The sequence below is a fragment of the Populus alba genome, chromosome 16 (assembly GCF_005239225.2).
Source record: "Populus alba chromosome 16, ASM523922v2, whole genome shotgun sequence".
Classification (NCBI taxonomy): Eukaryota; Viridiplantae; Streptophyta; class Magnoliopsida; order Malpighiales; family Salicaceae; genus Populus; species Populus alba.
Window position 1 is genome coordinate 13,823,754 of NC_133299.1, and position 19,126 is coordinate 13,842,879.

At 31.7% G+C, this 19,126-nt stretch overlaps 2 protein-coding genes and 1 pseudogene across 2 annotated transcripts; 1 reads left to right on the top strand and 2 right to left on the bottom strand.

The window, feature by feature from the left end:
- Window positions 1–109: 109 nt before the first annotated feature.
- On the bottom strand, window positions 110–1,658 carry LOC118039371 (kinetochore protein SPC24 homolog). The gene is made up of 5 exons (XM_073405087.1): window positions 1,395–1,658; window positions 1,176–1,318; window positions 981–1,081; window positions 592–665; window positions 110–436 (listed from the first exon to the last, which is right to left on the bottom strand). The coding sequence occupies exons 1-5, from the start codon at window positions 1,570–1,572 to the stop codon at window positions 327–329; spliced, it is 606 nt and encodes a 201-aa protein (XP_073261188.1). The 5' UTR covers window positions 1,573–1,658; the 3' UTR covers window positions 110–326.
- A 495-nt stretch (window positions 1,659–2,153) lies between these two features.
- LOC118039369 (protein NODULATION SIGNALING PATHWAY 2-like) lies at window positions 2,154–4,082 on the bottom strand. The gene has a single exon (XM_035046059.2). The coding sequence runs from the start codon at window positions 3,826–3,828 to the stop codon at window positions 2,305–2,307; it is 1,524 nt and encodes a 507-aa protein (XP_034901950.1). The 5' UTR covers window positions 3,829–4,082; the 3' UTR covers window positions 2,154–2,304.
- Window positions 4,083–15,814: 11,732 nt separating this feature from the next.
- Window positions 15,815–18,157, top strand: LOC118039374 (probable L-type lectin-domain containing receptor kinase VI.1; annotated as a pseudogene).
- Window positions 18,158–19,126: the final 969 nt, after the last annotated feature.

Sequence of the window (19,126 nt, forward strand, 5' to 3'; positions counted from 1 at the left end):
TGTGATTTCGAAGCTTTCATCCAGAAAAATCATATCAACATTCTCCTTTTCTCCATTCTTTTGAGAAAAATATTAGCCTTTTTTGATAATGAATAGCAGGGAAACAAGGTTTATAAACTATCACATTTCATTGCTGCAACAAAAGTGAACATACAAACACTAGAATGCAATGCCTCACAAGAGCACCATCACATCTGAAGGGACAAAAGCCAAATACATTCAACAAAAGAAGACCACCTCCTACAAAATAAGTGACCAAGTATATTACAGAAAGACGCATTAAAACCAAGTAGAAGCACACAAGCCAGCTGAAGATATCCAAACATCTATTGCTTATTTATCATCTCCCAGATGCTCTGACATATTTCAAATGAACTTATCTTTGTTGGATCAAATTCAAATTTCTCAACAGCCTTGTTATCTCTATGCACAATATCTATAACCAATATTAAGGACAGTCAACCTTCCACGATTAGCAAACAGCATTGAACCTTAAAGAAAGACACCCAATAGGAAGAAAGAATTTCAACACAATAAAAAAAAACAAAACAAAAAGAAATTCATGCGAGTCGATTGTAATATAAAGGATACGGCCAGAGATTTTGGAGTGATCATCCAAGTCTGGAATGATATTAGTCACAGATGCATACATTGAAAGCATCCTCCTGCAAGCACAAGCAAAAATGGAAAGCATTACTAGGTATCACACAGTCATCAACACCTCGTCTTTGCAATAGTTATTAAAAAAAACAAATGCACATTCAATATTCACAACTGGGATTGAACACAAAGACTTTAAAAAATATAAACAATCGAAATCAATCTTCTGAATTACCAGTTAATCAAGCTACTACTAACATATAATCATTTTCGGTACGCACAAAAAGATAACACATTCACAATTTTCTTTCCAAACAGTTCAAGTAACACATAGTAATCAATTCTTTCTTTCTATCTACCAGGTATGAAAAAATACTCACTGTGCTCTGAGCTCATCTTTCTCGTTTTTCTTCATATTCCGCTTACGTTCCTCAAAAGAAACCCGTTGACACTCCAGATCACTAATCTCATTGTTGATCACTGTGTTTAAACAAACAAAACCAATAATCAATTCCCAGTACCACCAAAAAAATAATAACAAATAATTATCCAAAACAACTCAAGTAAAGTACTTATCTGAGCTCCTCCATAAGAGCAGCTTCTTTTTGAAGCTCCGCTTCCAATTCCTGCTCCAGAATCTCCATGTCGGCATCGGAAACAACTTCCGTTTTCGCCTTCTCCGTTTTCTTCTTGCATTCTTCTATCTTTTTCTCATAATCTGCTCCAAATTGCTAAAACCAATCAGATCTACAAAAAAACAATACAAATTAAATTTAAAATTAGCAAACAGAGACCTTCGATTAGGGTTTTGGAGTCGTTGAATTCAGCATCGCAAGAGGATTTGAGAGATTGTGACTGTTGAAGACAGTGAGTCAAGTTGTTAATGTCTTTTTGATCCTTCAAAACGGCGACGAGATCGTCGCTGAATGAGATTAGTTTCTCTACGTCGATTTTTCCAGAGAAATCCCCCATTTCTTTTTCTTTTTTTAGGGTTTCTGTAAGATACTGTGAAGTGTTCGAATTTTCGAAACTTGTTTTGTTGAAGAAAGCGGAAGGATAAGAGAGGGAAAAACTCGAGAAATTAATTGTTTGATTAAAAATTGGGAAACGATGTCGTTTCATGGGTCGCATTCGACCTCTTGTTAATGAATTAATTAAAGAATTTAGGTGAAAAAGATAACTGTAAATAAAGAACAAAAGTATATTATATGGATTTTTGGAAATCTTTTTATATAATTCTAAAATAAAATCTCATTAGTTGATGATACTAAGAGACAAAAAAAAAATCCCTAGCAGAACATCACCACCTTTTCTTTTAACAAATTTAATTTAATTGAAGGAAATTATAAAACAATGAAATTTAATATACATTTTTTTAATCATTTAATAGATTCATGAGCATGGAGTTCTTTTTTCATATATAATTATAAAACTCCAAGACAATTTTTCTTCAAAATTTCAAAAAAAAAAAAAAAAGAACATAAAATTAGAAGGAGAATTAAGAAAATAATTATTAAATCAACTAAGAAAGCTGAAAATATTGCATCCTCCATCATCGATGCCCTTTTTATACAAAACAGAATTATTCCCTGAGCTAGACAAACATTTCTCTTCTACAGTTAGAAGTAATGAATCTATGCAGCATGGAGTAATTAATTTGTTATTTTTATATTTCTTGAAAAATAATTTTTAATTTTTCTAGCTTTATTTTCTCCATGTAGAAACTCTGACTAACGGAGTTGATTTCCACTGTAAAATCATCTCATTTCCCAGGTCTCCCCCGATCCTTACTCCATAAGAACTTTGCTCGTCTCCCACCACTTCTCTAGCTTCCTCCAGGCTCACTCTGCTCACCCTCCATCCTTCAAACACATTTCCCAGCTCAAGATTGCAACCTTGCTTCATCTCCACCCACTTTTGGTACCAATCCTGGGAGGAGACGTAGGGTGCCACGAACAGACACTCCAATGTCATTCTTGCTTCTGTGTGATGAACTGGGAATTTGGACTCGATTGAATCAATCAGGGCTTTGTAATGCGCCATATTCCCTTCGAAAAATGATCCAAAATCGGAACTGTTCTTCAAGTTTTCACAGGAATCACCATCACCAAAAGTAATAATTCCCCTGCTGCCGGAGTTGCAGAAGGCGGAATTGGCCACCAAGTCTCCGGCTACCCTTAGGAACTGTTCAACAAGCTGTCTGCTCCTTGCCCTTCCCATGTGAGGAAGTCTGAGCATGGTGTTGAAGACTAACCATTCTTTCCCACCACCTCTTTTATTTGCCTTCTTTTCCTCACTCACCAAATCTTCAATTCCCATCTCCTCCACCTTCAGGTTTAGACCAAAGCATCTTGCATGATCAAGAAGTCTCCTTTTCGCTGCGTCGAAACTCCAAACCATGGGAGCCCAATTGCAGTCATCCTTTTTCCATTTTATTGCTGTCAATCTCACTGCCTTTTGTAGGTGTGCCAAGTCCTCAATCAATGGAGGCCATTGAATGCCTTCCCCAAGATCGAAGTCCACTATGTGTATTGTCTCTGCATCAGCTGGAAGAGCTTCAAGGATTGCTGAATTGGCAGCGAAGTGAGCAAATCTCCCATATGGGAAAAGTTGGTAGAATGCCATGAAAGCTAACTCAAAATTCCTGCAGGATTCTCGTTTTATATAATCATCCCCTTGCTTCTCAAGATCGTGGCATAGATTAAAGGCGAGACACTCCAAGGCTTCACCAGCTGGGCTAACTCTCTCACTTACACATCTCATGATCACATCTGCAAGCTCACTCTGCCCTCCATCCATGGCTTCTCCATAAGCCTTGAGTAAATGAAAGAGACTCACTTGATTTTCAAGCTGTAGCTCTTCCCCTGGTAATTCAAGTGTTGACTGTGGAATTGGTGTGGTGTCCATGGATGCTTCACTTGAAGAAGAATTTCCCTCGCTCTCACAGAATATAAGCTCCATTTCCTTGAAGAGATTAGGTTCAAAGCCCTCCATCAAAAAATCCTCTACGCAAGGTGGGGATTGGACAGACTGATCACCATTGAAAACTGCAGGAAACATTGAGGAAATATCATAGATATCCTCATTGTTGACAAACGAAGAAGAGAATTGACAGGCATCAACATAGGCATCCATGTCAGTACCATAGAAACCAAGTTGGTCAAGATTATTTGAGCTTATGACCCTGTAGAATGGCCATGAAGGCTGGAAAACTTCTGGTTGCATCATCTTTAATTTTGATGAAAGGTTTAGTTAATTGATAGGTAGAAAAGAAGAGTTAATTTGTTGCTGCTGCTTCTGATCATTTTTAAGCACAAGATTAGTGGGCATTTATATAAAGATTAGAGAACAATATAGAGATAGATTAGCATAATAGAATATGATAGCAGGAAATGAACATTAAATTAAAAAAATAAATGGTCCTGCCAATCACATTCTCACAGGCTTTCTATAGAGTTTTATTCCTATCAAGTTACCAACCGAACCTTCGTTTCTTTGTATTTGTAGCCTCTTAAAGACATTATATTCTTCATGCATATCCATTTATTTAGATACTACTATTTTAATCCAAGAGATTAGGTTAATTAATAATTTAAATTTCGAAGTAATTACCTTACACTATAATTACTTTGTCTTGCACGTGTGTGTATATATATATATATATTTCCAAAGGGGCAACATTTCCCAGCCTTTTCCTTAATTCTTCCCGCCAGATGTGTAAGATTTAATCTATTCTCTTGGAAGAAAGCAAGGTAATGGAGTATATAATGCAGAATATCCGTAATGGAGTATATAATGCAGAATATCCATATTTTTGAAGGGGGGAGTATTGAGAATAGTTATTTTTTAAAGTATTTTTTTTCAGAAAAATATCGAAATAATATTTTATTATATATAAACATCAATTTTTTTATTTATGGTTATATCTTTTATTCAATATAAAAAAATACGCTAATAACACTTACATATTAATTTTTTTGTGTTATAAAAAAATTATTCAATCTACAGCGAGACGAGTTAAATTGACGCATCAACACTTTATTTTTTGTATTTATTGAATGCATATAGTTTTTAAATATATTTAATTAAATTCATGTATAGGCTTTTTTTTTATAAATAGAATTAAAAATATATATATTTAAAAAGCTTATGTATTTATTTTCTATTAAAAAAAATTTCTGATTCACGGTAAAATATGGGTAAAATAACTACTAACTTACTATTGAATAATGAATACATACAGAAGGCATTACAATTGGTTCAATATGGGAAGCAACGGGCCACATGGGGAAAGATGATTTCATACGATCCTTCAAACGCCTACTCGTGTATTGTTTTTAATGTTTATAAATTAAATTTCTTGGGGTAATTTATTCAAACAAATTAGACCTCTTCCACGAGCCTTGGAGTCATCAAAATATTTTCCTACTAAGAAAAGACAAGCAAATATACAGTAAATTTCTTCTGGATCTGATATATATATATATATATATATATATATATATATATACGAGCCTTGGAGTCATCAAAATATTTTCCTACTAAGAAAAGACAAGCAAATATACAGTAAATTTCTTCTGGATCTGATATATATATATACGAGATGCATGCCCACCCGCTGCCGCGGGCTTATAAAATAAATATATTTAATAGTGTTATAATTGTGAACCAGCGCTAGATAAGTAATAGAAACTAAAGATATGATGGAGCTAATATTTCATGACGGGAAAAAAAGTTGTGTTGGTGATCAAAACTTAGAGACTGAACAAAATGATTTGTAGCAATCCATAATGTTTTGGGAGGAAAGATACATTGCTTTCGCCATACGATTTAGCTTTTCTGTTAATAAAAGGCAAAAAAAAATACAAAGCTAAAATTTCTACCAACTTAATATTAAAAAACAACAAAGATAATTTTGGAAGGAAAAAAACCTATAAGAAAAAACATTGTAGCAATTGATAATGTTTTATGAAGAAAACTAAAGTGCTTTCCCCAATAAAATAAAATAAAAAACTATTTAGATAAATACTGGTTTTGTAAGAAAAACTATAACGCTTTCCCTATATGATTTAACTTTATTGTAATTATAATTCTCAACCAACTTAATATTCAAAGATAATTTTGGGTACACTGCAATAATTCACAGTGTTTTAAAGAAAAAAATTATAAAGCTAAATTCTTAATCGGCTCAATATTAAAAAAATATTAAATCAACAAAGATAATTTTAGAAAAAAAAATATTAAAAGAAAACACAAAAAAAGAAAAAAAAATCATGTTGGAAACACTGTAGCAATTCACGATGTTTTGTAATGAAAGCTACAGTGCTTCCCCACATGATTTAACATTATTTATAATGACTTTTAATAGTAATTTTCAACAATGTTTTGTGAGGAAAGTTACAGTGCTTTCCCCGCATGATTAAGCTTTATTACAAAGTTAAATTCTAACTAACTCGATATTAAAAAAAATAAAATCGACGAAATAATTTAAAAAAATATTACCAATCCATAGCGTTTTGTGAGGGAAAAACTTGTATTTATTTGTAATTGCAATTATTAAACAGCTTAATATTTAAAAAAAAAAACTGACAAAGACAATTTTAGAAATTTACAGTGCTTTCCTCACATATTGTAACTGTAATTTTTAACTGAAAACCATGTAGAGAAACACTGTAGCAATCAACAATGTTTAAAGAAAAAAAATTACAAAACTAAATTATTAATCAGCTCAATATAAAAAATTTAACAAATATAATTTTGAAAAAAGAAAAAAAGAAAAATTAATTGAAAAAAACCCGTAGCAATCCACAATATGTAGAATTTTTAACCAGTTCAATATTTAAAAAGTAAAATCAATAAAGAAAACATTTTAAAAGAAAATTAAATGGAAAAAAAAAAAAGCAAAGTTGGATAAAAAAAAAAGGAAAGAAATTTCGAAAAAAGAAAGAGGAAAACGAAAAAAAAATGAGGGAAAGTTGAAAAAAAAAATGAGGGAAAGTTGAAAAAAAAAAAAAATGCAAAAAAAAAAGAAGAAGAGAAAGCATTTAGGTGTGGGGGAACAGTGATTCCCCACACCATTTAGATATTGTTAATATATATATATATATATATATATATATATATATCAGCTACATTATTAATTACTTTGATGAGTTAATTTCTTACGGCGGAATGAGACTACGTCTTTTTACCATCTTCCTGTCTGTTAGAAGAAATATTTCTTTTCTGTTTTCTCAGATATTTGAAAATGTCAAATGCTTTATAAATTACCCATCGACCCCACTTAAATATTAAAGAAGAACTTATGTTTGCTTAAAATTAAGGGGTGTAATTTAATTGGTTATAAATTTATTTTTTATAGATTATCAGTTCGAGTCTTACAAACTTCGAGATAACTGGAGACTTATATGGTCGTTAACTTTGAGGTTCGTGGGATTAATCGAGGTACGAGCAAATTGATCCAGACACCCACATTAATAATAATAAAAAAAAAACTTATGTCCATCAACCTTCTTTTTTATATATAAAAATTGATAATGTTAATAGTAAATAGTTACTAAGACAGGAAAGTAGTATTTTTACAACAAGATCAACTATCATTATAAATTTGATGAGTTTGCCTGTTCTGGCTCCGTCAATTGCACTCTTTTGTAGCTCAAAATCTTCCTGGTGACAGTTATTGAACTCTAAATAAAACTTTGGTTATAAATAGAGTAAATTGATCTAGATTAATAAAACAATTATTTTTAATAAAATTGAAATGAAATTGTTTTAAAAAGAAAAATTAATAATTTTGGTTGAGTCATGGGTTAGCTTGAAAGTAAATTAGGTTAAAAAAAAAAATTAATTCCATCTAAGCTAAAAGACAGGTTAGTCGAGTCACAACTTATCAAGTAATATTTATTATTAGTATTTCTACGTAAATTTGTAAATGTGCAGAGGTCAATATCACTGAATTTAAAAAAAAAAAAAAGTATGAATTGTAAATTGATAAATATTGAAATTGACGACTCATCATTTAATTCAACGTTTTTATAAACACTTATTTGCATTTTATTGGCACTTGACATTTCAAAGATGGACGCAACTTCATGTAAATTTCTCGTTGTTTTAAGCTTTTGTCTTTTCATGCTCCCCGTGTGATTGAGTTCTAACACATTTATTGGATAATCATTAAATTAAAATGAAAGTCACATCTAAACACACAAAGATTTGCATGGCACTGATCATTAATTACTTAATTTAGCTCTATAATTATATTTTATTTATGGAATTCGTTACATCATCTCATTATTTTAATCACTTTGTAGTGCGATATAATTGGCTAATTAACCCTTAATTTACTTGAACACTTTAACCCCTCAAAGTTGCATAAAATTTATAAATTTCAGAAATATCAAAATTAACCAAGGTGGTCCTAAGGTAGCACAACATATTAGGGGTCAGTAAAAAAATCAAAAAACTAATTAAATCGAGAAAAATAAAAAAAATAAAAAAAAACTGAACCGTGAAAAAAAACCGATTAAAATTTTGAAAAAACCGACCAGTTCGGTTCGGTTTTAGTTTTATAAGTCTGAAATCAAAAAAACAAAACTGAACAAAACCAAACCCAAACAAAAAAAAAATCAAGCCAAACCGGAAAAAAACCGAGACAAACCTGTTTGAACCGGTTTTTATCTTAAAAAACCTAACCAAATCAAAACAGGTCAATTTGAACTGATTTTGGTTCTGTTTTAACTTTTTTAAATAAAAAATCCAGTTTTGTTACTTTTTTTTTTTTATAAAAACCGAACTAAAAAATAATCATCCCTGCGACATTCATATGCATGTAACATAAAATTTGTGTACCTAGTCTTAAAATAGCTTAATTTTTTTTTTTAGTTTTAATTTCAATAACCATAATATTTTTAATAATTTTTGCACATCAAAATGAAATTAATAGTTACCCAAGCAATTTTTTTTCTCTAAACCAATACCTATCAAATGGTTGCTATGCATCATAATTATGAAGATCGTGAATTGAGACGTAACAAGTGCTGTTTAAAAATGCTTCACTCTAAACCCCCCCCCCTATTTTGTTAACAAATATTTTAGTATTTTACATCTCCATTTGAAAAGGAAAACATAAACTTATATATATATATATATCATAATTGTTATTAAGTTATAAGGTTTATGGATCACTTATTTGATCTAAATCTATTATTTTTAATTAAAATAATATTATTTAAATTTTTTAAAAAATAATTATTGGCTATAATCTAATCAGGAGTTCAAGCCGAGTTAACTGAATTATAAATTAATTACTAAATCTTCTGCATTTAACTAGGTTAATTTCAAATTTCCAATCATACAAAGGATTTATTTATCCAGTTGACTAAGCAAGCCCGGAGATATATATATATATAGAGAGAGAGAGAGAGAGAGAGAGAGGTAGTTGAGTGTGTAACGTCTCTGCCAAATAATTTTGTCATTTCTTTGACTTTATAGACCAATGAGAAAAGAAGCCCTGTCATGAATATTACCATAATATGTAAACTAATAACTGCCGTCACTCTTTCCTTTCCTGCTTCCACTTTATAGTTTTCGAATCCAGCTCAGTCTGATAAATTGACTCGAGACATGATTGACATGGAATTAAAATTAGATAGGGTTAAAAAAATAAAATAAAAAATTAATGTAACTTAGATGATTTAACTTGGCCATTTAGTTAAAAATCCGGTTATAAATAGTTAATTTTTTTATTTTTTAAAAAAATTAAACCAGACAATCTGATAACCCGATCAAAACCGAAAAATTATTAAGTAAACCTTGTATGATATTTATGATATTTATTTTTATTTTAAAAAATAATTCCTATAAAAAAAAATGTTTTTCGGTACTTTATGTTTTAAAAATATAACAATTCAATGAGAAATTATTTACAAATTTATTTTAGATTTTTATACCAATCATTAATTTCAACCAAATAAATTTGTTTTTTCTATTACAAGACAGTAGTTAATATACAATCCTATGTTTCTAAGATTTGTTGTGACTCTTTTGCTTCTTCTTTTTTGGAAAAAAAAATTGTCGTGGACCTTTATTCTTCTTAATTCTTGGTATAAAGTTTTGTAACCTTTATACCAATACCTTCTTTGCGAGTTGAGCTGGGCAATAATTACGTTTGCTACTATACGCAACAACTTGATCTCTAAAGGGGAAAATATATATATATATATATATATATATATATATATATATATATAATAAGGGATTTCCTTCCATTCTTTGTTTTAAATTAATTCATTAATGAACTTAATCAAGCCATCATCATAATCCAATTAGCTGTTTTAGAACTAATTAATTGTGATTTCCTAGGATAAGATGAAGATTGCAATCTCTTGGTAAATCCAAAGTTTTATTTGTTGCATATACAGTGTACATATTTTATAATTTATACGTACCCTAAGAATTGTATTATACCGATCTCGATGTAGTTAATGCAATGTATCAATTGCATCGTAACCTGCAAAAAGCTATTATCAGTACAAAGATTTTTGCATTTTTTTTCATATCCTTATTTATTTTTATGTTTTAAAAATATTTAAAAATAATAAAATTTTTTTTATTTTTTTACTTTAAATTAATATATTTTTAATGTTTTCAAATCATTTTAATGTATTGATTTTGAAAAATAATTTTTAAAAAATAATAAAAATATTATTTTTAATATATATTTTTTAAATATTTGGGAAAGTGATCGATATTATCTTATTATATGCATATTGCCGAGATTTGTTTCTTCATATGACTTGCGTAATTTACACATTGCTTTCTTGATTTTTTTGATTGAGAATTTACACATTTCTGTATTGGCCTCTTGGAAAACATTTTTCTTAATCTTTTTGTATTCAGTGATGAGATATGTCTTACAATTAGTTTTTATGTTAAGTGAAATTAAATTCTCCCATTAAAGAGTCTTAAAAATAATTTCAGAATTTAAACTCAAAAATTAAAAAAATTAAAGCAAACCTTATTGATCATTAGGTCAACTGACAAACCTTTTGGGATTCTTAATTAATTTGTTGTGTAATTTATATTAGAGTTTGTTTATTATTATGTAGTGATTATTTTTTAAAATATTTTTTTTTATTTAAAAATATTAAATTAAAATCATTTAAAAATTAAAAAATATCTTTTTTTTCTTTCAAAAACGCAACAACTAATTAGAAACTTGATTTTACCTCGTAGCCCTGCAACACAAAATCATTAATTGCAAATCTAACAAAACAACAAGAGAGAGATCATTGTTCATTAAGAAATTTGTACAGTTTAAACAGTCTTGTTCTAATCGGAAATGTTTTTGTCTGGGATATATATCCTATGATCTGCCATGGTTTTAGGAACAAAATGCCATGAGAATCAATCAATTAGTCAATGAATGGAACAAGATCAAACATTAATTATAGAAATTAATCCCAACATGCATTACCAAAGATTTCATTATCTTAATTATTGGCTTATGTGGACCACATTAAATATTGGATTCCATCATAATATAGATAATTTATATATCAAAACGTGGGGGAGTTCTTAAATCTAAATTCTTATTTAATTTCCAAGTTTGAATAAAAAAAAATAAAGAAAAATAATGTAAATATATAAAATTAGTCTATTTTATAAGTTGTCACTATTATTTTAAAACTTGGATCAATCTGGCAGGTCGACCTATGGTATGAACTGGTCTGGATTAAAAAAAAAAGATAAGTCGATTTAAGGTATGAACCAGTCCGAGTTGAAAAAAAAAAGAAAAAGAAAAAACTTGATTGGCCTAGTCAAAATTCAATCTTTAATCTGTTGATTTTATTTAAAAAAAAAAATTATCAAGGCCTTAAATAATGCGATTTCACCACTGATTGAACGAGTTTACCCGCACAAGATAAAATTGTACTTTTGATTACAGGTATCGACTGTTTATTGGCATTTGGCCTATTACAAAGCAAAACAAAAAATTGCAAAATCATGTATTCACGTTCAGAACAGACTTCACAAAGAAATTGCAATTGAAATCCCTAAATTTCTAAATCCTCTCTGAGGATTCCTCAATCTCTTAATCTTTTTCTCTCAGCCGTCCACGTACGGTCCAACAATTAATCATCGGTACACCACCAACAACCCTCATCTTTTTTATTTTTCCATCATCGACGGCATCCTTTTCACCAACCACCATGAGAACTAGAGTCCACACAACAACAACAGCGTCTCTCTAGTCTCCACCAAGTAAGTTACTATGTTTATCTTTTTTCACCTCCTGTAAAAATTCAATAGTTCTCTCTTCTCTGTTGCTAACTACCAGCCTACCAAGGCCAAGATTGGATTCCCTGACCGTTTCGCACTTTGTTGCTAATATTAGTTTGATTGGATCCACAGGCTCCAAGTTTGATTGTATTTGTGATTAATTTTCTCTGGTTGTAATATTGATCTGCTCACTGCTCAGAACAGAGGTAAGAACATATATTTGTCTTTTTACATGTCCGTTTCTTACTATGTTTTTAATCTTTGCGTGACAGTTGTTTAGGTGCTTTAATCTTTACAGTTTACTCTAATGATGTTAAAGATTAAGGATTTGAGATTTTGATTCAAAGTTTATGTCTATCTTTGAGATTTTGCATTTGAATTTTTGATTCAACGTTTACCATGTGTATGTGTTTATATATATGAGTCATGAGTGTGATGAATGGATTTGAATTTATTGTAATTTAGAGCGTTGCAAGTTAACTCAGTTGTAACTTGTGATGAATGGATTTAGCTTCTGGATTTATTTTTGAGATTTTGCATTCGAATCTTTGAGAGTATATTGTTTTTATGTTTGTCCATTGTCTTTGCTGATGGTTTACCGTGTGTGTATTTATCTTTGTAACTCTAATATTGTTGATTTTGCATTTAAAGTTTATTAAAAGATTTGGCTAAAGGGATTGAGAAAAGGGTGGTGAAAGGAGAGAATGGTTGGCCTTCAATTGTATGTGGGCTCTTTCCCATATAGGGAGAAAGAGGAATAGAAGGCATGTATCGGACTTTGTTAGGAAAAAAACTCATAGTTTCGTCAACGCACATTGACTTTCTCTCGCCCTGCTATTTGGCTAAAGCTGCGTACAGGCGCCCCCCCCCCCCCCCCCATAAGAACAAAGCCCCACCCTTCATTTAATGAAAGACTGCCCTGTTTTCGGATTTTTCTTTGACAATTGTATGGAACATTATCGAGCCTTGTTGGAATCAATCGAATGGAAGTTCCCTAGCTGCTTTATAGAGGCAAGAGTAGCTATGGAATGCCTCTTCTAGGTCTTGGATACAAGAGTGGGAAGAAATAGAACAATGTTGCGATTTTAAGACAGGATTTAGGCTTGAAGGGTTGCGACTAAGCAATGAGAGTTTATTGGAAGCAAAAGAAATGGTGAGAGGAGCCCCCATATGCAGTGAGGATTGAAGGAGAGAATTACAATGAGATGGTCTTGGAATTTAGAGAAACTCAATTGATCAAATTCTCTGCCTGGAAGCTATGATGTACTTTAGTTTCTTTCCATATATTTCATTGTAAGTAGCTTTTTTCACTCATTATTCATTTGATTAATTTTGAATATAAATGTAATCTAATAAATTATTATAAGTGATAAACATGTGATGTACAATTGTGAATATCAGTGTAATCTATATAATTATTTAATTTGATAGAGTATTATTGATTACCAACAAAGTTGTAATCCATTCTTTTTTAGACCGACTTTCTTAGCTCTAATGCCCTTATAAATCACTATAAATTATTTTTTTATGGATTCAGCACCCTTCATCATCCCATGACATGCCATAAACTATACAGGAACAAAAGATTCATGCTTGCTTTTTCAAAAAACAAAATTGATGAGAGGGTGTTTAGGAGTATTATAACGGTTGTTTTTAAAAGTTTTTTTTAATTTAGAAATGCCTTAAATATATTTTTTAATTTATTTTGATATTAACATATCAAAACAATTTAAAAATACTAAAAATAATTTTTTTAAAAAAAAACCTCAAAATCTTGCTGAAACTTCAGTGTAAACACAATCTACAACTTTGTTTAGAAACATGGTTGAAATCGTGTTCTTTTAAATTTCAAAAAAAAATTATTAAAAAATATTATTTTATATTTTCAAATCATTTTAATATGCTAATTTTAAAATTAATTTTTTAAAAATAAAAAAAATTATCAATATAATACATTTTTAAATAAAAACATTTCAAATCACAACCAATACCACAATCTTATTCCAGTTTAAACACAGCCCTCCTTGTTGCTTCTACGCGTTCCTGGGCTATCAAAAGTTGAAAACTTGCACCGTCAAGGTCAACGCTAAGGCCGCCGGCTGATAATGATGCGGACGATGATAAGGTTATTAAACAAGAGGAAGTCTCTGTCTAGCATCAAATTAAAGAATATCAACTTAATTATGATATCGTTAATCATGATTAATTAGCAGAGCCAGATTAGTCAAAATGTTGTACACTACTTTTCACTAATCATGATTTTAATTATCACCATATCTCTTATTTATTTATTTATATTGCTTTTTATTAGTTTTTATATTAGTAACTTTTGTTTATTGTTAATAATTGAAATAAAAAAAAACACATAAAGGAATTATATTTACTTGGCAATATAATTTCTACTCCTGCTACGAATTCTTGGTCATCACTCGAAGAAGCATCATTGAAATTGCTCGTGATCATGCATGGCTATCAGGTCTTCATCTTTTTTCTTTCTTTCTTTCTTTTATGAAAGAAATTAAGCTTGCATGTATCAAAGAAAACTAAAATGGCAGAGCCCAATACAGCACACAAAAACAACAGGGAAAGGGCTCCCTGCAAACCAAACAGATCAAAAAACTAATCAACTAAAATAAAAACTATCATACAATCCATCTCAAAATATCCTCCGCAAGTCTACCGTTCCTTTCCTTCCATACAGCATAAATTATGGAGCATCAAAACCAATTAATCTTAACACAATTGCTAAAAGTTTTATATATATAATTTCTAGCTTCGTCACATAATAAAAATTCATTGAACTAACTAACTAGAATATAGAAACATAATCTTCAAATCAGTTAAGATTTTTATTCTGTTCCTGCATAGGTAACCAAAACATTGCCCCAACATACCAGAAGTTGTAGAGGCTAAACATAGTACCGATAGATTATCTAAGAGGTTGTAGCCAAGCAATAAAAATCAGATATTTTGTGCACTCCTTGTTTAACGAGGTGATTTGCCATGTGATTACTTTCCTCGATAAAAATAAGTATAGGTGATTGAATCAAAGCATGAAGCTAGCCTCTTAGTGAAGAGAAGAGTTTATGATGAATCCAAAACCTATTATAAGATTATTCATCTAGTTAATGATTTTAACATAATCAAATTCAATAATAATATGTTAGCTACTTTTTATTTGTAAATCTCATCTTTTCAAATTACATTAACATGATTATATATTGATATTTTTTTTAATTTATATTCTCTCATATATATATATATATATATATATATATATATATATATATTGAATGTGCATATATGTATGAATTCATTTAAATATATTAAAATATTTTTTTATAGATTTTTTTTAATTTTTAATATTCAAACATCAAAACCGTTGAAAATGAATTAATATCTTGTCAAAAGTATTACAATGTATCGTAATTTTCAAAAACCTCTTGAAACCAAGATGGGAATAGGGTTGTGCAAGCTAGCAAATAATATCCCATCTACTCGATCACGCGTATGAAAGAGATGCATGTGGTTCCTGATAACTAAACAATCAATTGAATTGGAAAGAGATTGGAATCATTGATTGCGCAGGACAAAAATATTTGCAATAGCGGTCAAATGGGCTAACAGGAACATACCCTCCTCCCTTCATTTATTCCTTACAAGACTTTATGCATTTAATGGAACCCTAATATTGTAGTTCTAGAACCAGTAGAATCAATGACTTTTATAGCAATTTTATGACCCTGAAGAAGGAAGAGTTAGAGAAGTTGCTTGTTGGGCAATCTTACGTGTGGTTCTTGTTGTCAATCTTGCTTGAAAGGTTTTTGCTTGTTCACAAGTGTCAAAATCACTTTGAATTTCCTACACTCCATGGCGCCGAACGACAAGGAATTTTCAATCTTTCTTTGGTTGTGTTCATGCATTCCAATATCCTTTTGTTTAGCCAACTTTGATATTTGATTATTCTTTGCCTGTCCTACACCACATGTTCTTGAGATAGGCTTGGACAATTTAAATTCTTTATATCTTCCCAGTCATCTTGGGGGTTCTCACGAGCTCCATCTTTTTGCTTAAACACTATTCTTGTCTGAAAAGTTAGTTTCCCAGTTGCAAGTTGATCTTAACTATCAAGATATTCCATGGCCTCCACGATTTGTTTGTTTGTGTTGTTCTTGTTCTCTTCTATGATTGTTGGGGCTCAAAGTGTAGACTTCATCTTCGAAGGATTCAATGAAAGTGGAAAAAACCTCTCAATTGATCGAGCTTCTATTATCACGCCTACTGGTTTACTAAGGCTCACCGACAAAACACAATATGCTATAGGGCATGCATTTTATTCCAAACCAATACAGATGCTTGACACAAGTTCAAATTCTTCTTCAAATGCTTCATCTTTCAGCACAACCTTTGTCTTTCAGATAGTCTCTCCAAAAGGAAAAGGAGGCCACGGCCTTGCTTTCGCCTTAGCTCCCTCCAACCAGCTTCCCGGGGCTGCCGCGGGGCATTTCCTTGGTCTTTTCAACCCTACAAATGATGGTAATGACACGAACCATATTTTTGCAGTTGAATTTGACACGGTTAATGGGTTCAACGAGAATTCAGACTCTGAAGGAAATCATGTCGGAGTCAACATTAACAGCATGCGTTCGAGCTCATCAAGGGCAGCTTCCTATAGCGAGGATGACAACGCAGACCGGTTTGAAGAATTGACGTTGGAGAGTGGCAGACCTATTCAAGCCTGGATAGAATATGATGGTGCGGCTAAACTTGTTAATGTAACAATAGGTCCCATGTGGGCTAAAGCAAACCGATTCGACCACTCATTTCTTTTCCCGTAGATCTAAGCACAGTTGTTAAGGATAGCATGTATGCTGGTTTCTCTTCCTCTACTGGTAAAAAGACAAGCTCTCATTACATACTGGGATGGAGTTTTTCCACTGAAGGAGCTGCCCCTCCGCTCGATCTTTCTCGACTTCCCACCGCACCAATAGTTGAGGAAAGTTCATCCTCTTTCCAACCCTCAGTGATTGCTATTATCGCTTCTTTATGCGGTGTGACCACTATTCTGTTTGCAATACTGTTCTTTCATGCTGTGTACAGAAAGTGGCCTCGGTCTGAGGCTCTTGAAGACTGGGAAGTGGATTGTCCACACAGGTTTCGCTATCAGGATCTACATACGGCAACTAAGGGTTTTAAAAAGAGTGAGATAATTGGGGCTGGTGGGTTTGGTGCGGTGTACAAAGGTAGATTGCCTACAAACGGAAATGAAGTTGCTGTTAAGATGATCACTACCAATTCAGTCCAGGGTTTGAGAGGATTCACTGCGGAGATCGAGAGCCTGGGACGTTTACGGCACAAGAACTTGGTGAATCTCCAAGGATGGTGTAAGAGAAATAATGACCTCCTCGTGGTTTATGACTACATCCCAAATGGATCCCTCGCCGGTCTCCTTTTCAGCCGGGGAAACAACTTTGTACTGAGCTGGGAGCAAAGATTCAATATTGTTAAAGGCATTGCGGCGGGGCTTTTGTATCTGCATGAGGAATGGGAGCAAGTGGTGATTCACAGAGATGTCAAGTCAAGCAATGTCCTGATAGACGCAGGAATGAACGGGCGGTTAGGAGACTTTGGTCTAGCCAGGTTGTATGATCATGGAACCATGTCGCACACCACAAATATTGTTGGCACGATAGGGTATATCGCACCTGAATTGACACGGACCGGTCAGGCTTCTACCAGTTCCGATGTGTATGCATACGGTATTTTGCTCCTTGAAGTGGCTTGTGGCAGAAAGCCCATTGAAACGAGTAACTTCATCCTGACAGATTTCGTGATTGAATGCCATCAAAAGGGTAGAGTTCTTGATGCAGCTGATCCAGAGCTGAACTCCGCCTTCGTGGTCAAGGAAATGGAGGTGGTGCTGGGGTTGGGTCTTCTGTGTTCTCATCACAAGCCTAAAGCCAGGCCAACCATGAGAGAAGTCATACGGTATCTCAACTGGGAAGACAAGCTCCCAGTGATTGATGATCTGGGCTCTTCTGATTCTCCATGTAGGAGCTCAAGACATATGGGAGAGGTTTCCATTGAAATGATCACAAATTCCATGGATGCTGGCAGATAGCAGAATCCATCTTCCTCCTGTTTCTTCCTCGTCAACAGCCTTTTTAGCTTACAGTTTTATGTGCGTTGACAAGGGTTAATTTTCAAGTCTTGTATTGGTTCCATCATTAACCATTTATTCCCTACCAATAATGCAGAACAGTACATTGAGTCTTCACTTTGTCATCATGTTTTGTTGTCTGAACTCAACTTACATGGGTTTACCAAAAGCGCCAACACGTGGTTATACTAGTACAGTAAAATATTTATCCTCTTAGTTTTTATATTTTAAAAAATTTTAAATTTTAAATTTTTTTTTATAAAATATATTTTTTAATATTTTTATATCATTTTAATTTACTAATATTAAAAATAATTTTTAAAAATATAAAAATATTATTTTAAAACATTTCCAAATAAAATTATTTTAAAAATTAATAAATACTATAATCCTATCTTTACCGACTTAAGTTCATGACTCAAGCGAAGGCCCTTCGTCCCTTATTTTAATAATCACAACAATTGCTTCTGTCTTTTGCCAGAATTTTATGTTGAATTGGAAGTCACACTGAAAATAAAATATTTATGACCAAATCATAAATAGAATAATATTTTATTGAGTGAAATGCAATAGTTCCTGGTCTCAAATACTGAAAAATAAATTTTTATTGGATTTGGAAAACACAGATTTTCAATAGTTTTTCCTTATGAAGTTTTCAATTTAAAAAAAAAAAAAAAAAAAGGCTTAAAATCATCAATAATAAAATTTTTAATATGTATATTTTTAAGTTGTTAAATTTTTAATACGGGTTTTTGCTTCTTTTTCTCTGCAATGATCGATCAGCATCATTGTTGCCACTTTCTTTCTCCGACAAGCTTACTCTGTCTTCTTCAAGAGGAGAGGGACTGGAATGTAAGTTGTTGCATACTATTTCTGCACTTCTAGAACGCTTTCTCAGCGCCCAAAATCACCTAATAAATATTCAATAACCATAAATATTTTAAGTGTTTTACGGTGTTTGTTTCTCAGTAAAAAACATGTTAAAAGGAAAATATTTTCAGTCTACTGTAAAATTAGAAAGGGTAGTACAAACATTTTCCCTGTCAACTCTCTCGGCTCTCCTCACTCACTTCCTCTCTCTCTCAA

Excerpts from the sequence above, each read along its gene's own strand:
- LOC118039369 (XM_035046059.2), bottom strand. The coding sequence starts at position 3,828 with ATGATGCAACCAGAAGTTTTCCAGCCTTCATGGCCATTCTACAGGGTC.
- LOC118039371 (XM_073405087.1), bottom strand. The coding sequence starts at position 1,572 with ATGGGGGATTTCTCTGGAAAAATCGACGTAGAGAAACTAATCTCATTC. Across the intron at positions 1,082-1,175 it reads CTCTTATGGAGGAGCTCAGA|GTGATCAACAATGAGATTAG; the intron begins TAAGTACTTTAC and ends TGTTTAAACACA. Across the intron at positions 437-591 it reads TCACTCCAAAATCTCTGGCC|ATATTGTGCATAGAGATAAC; the intron begins GTATCCTTTATA and ends TATTGGTTATAG.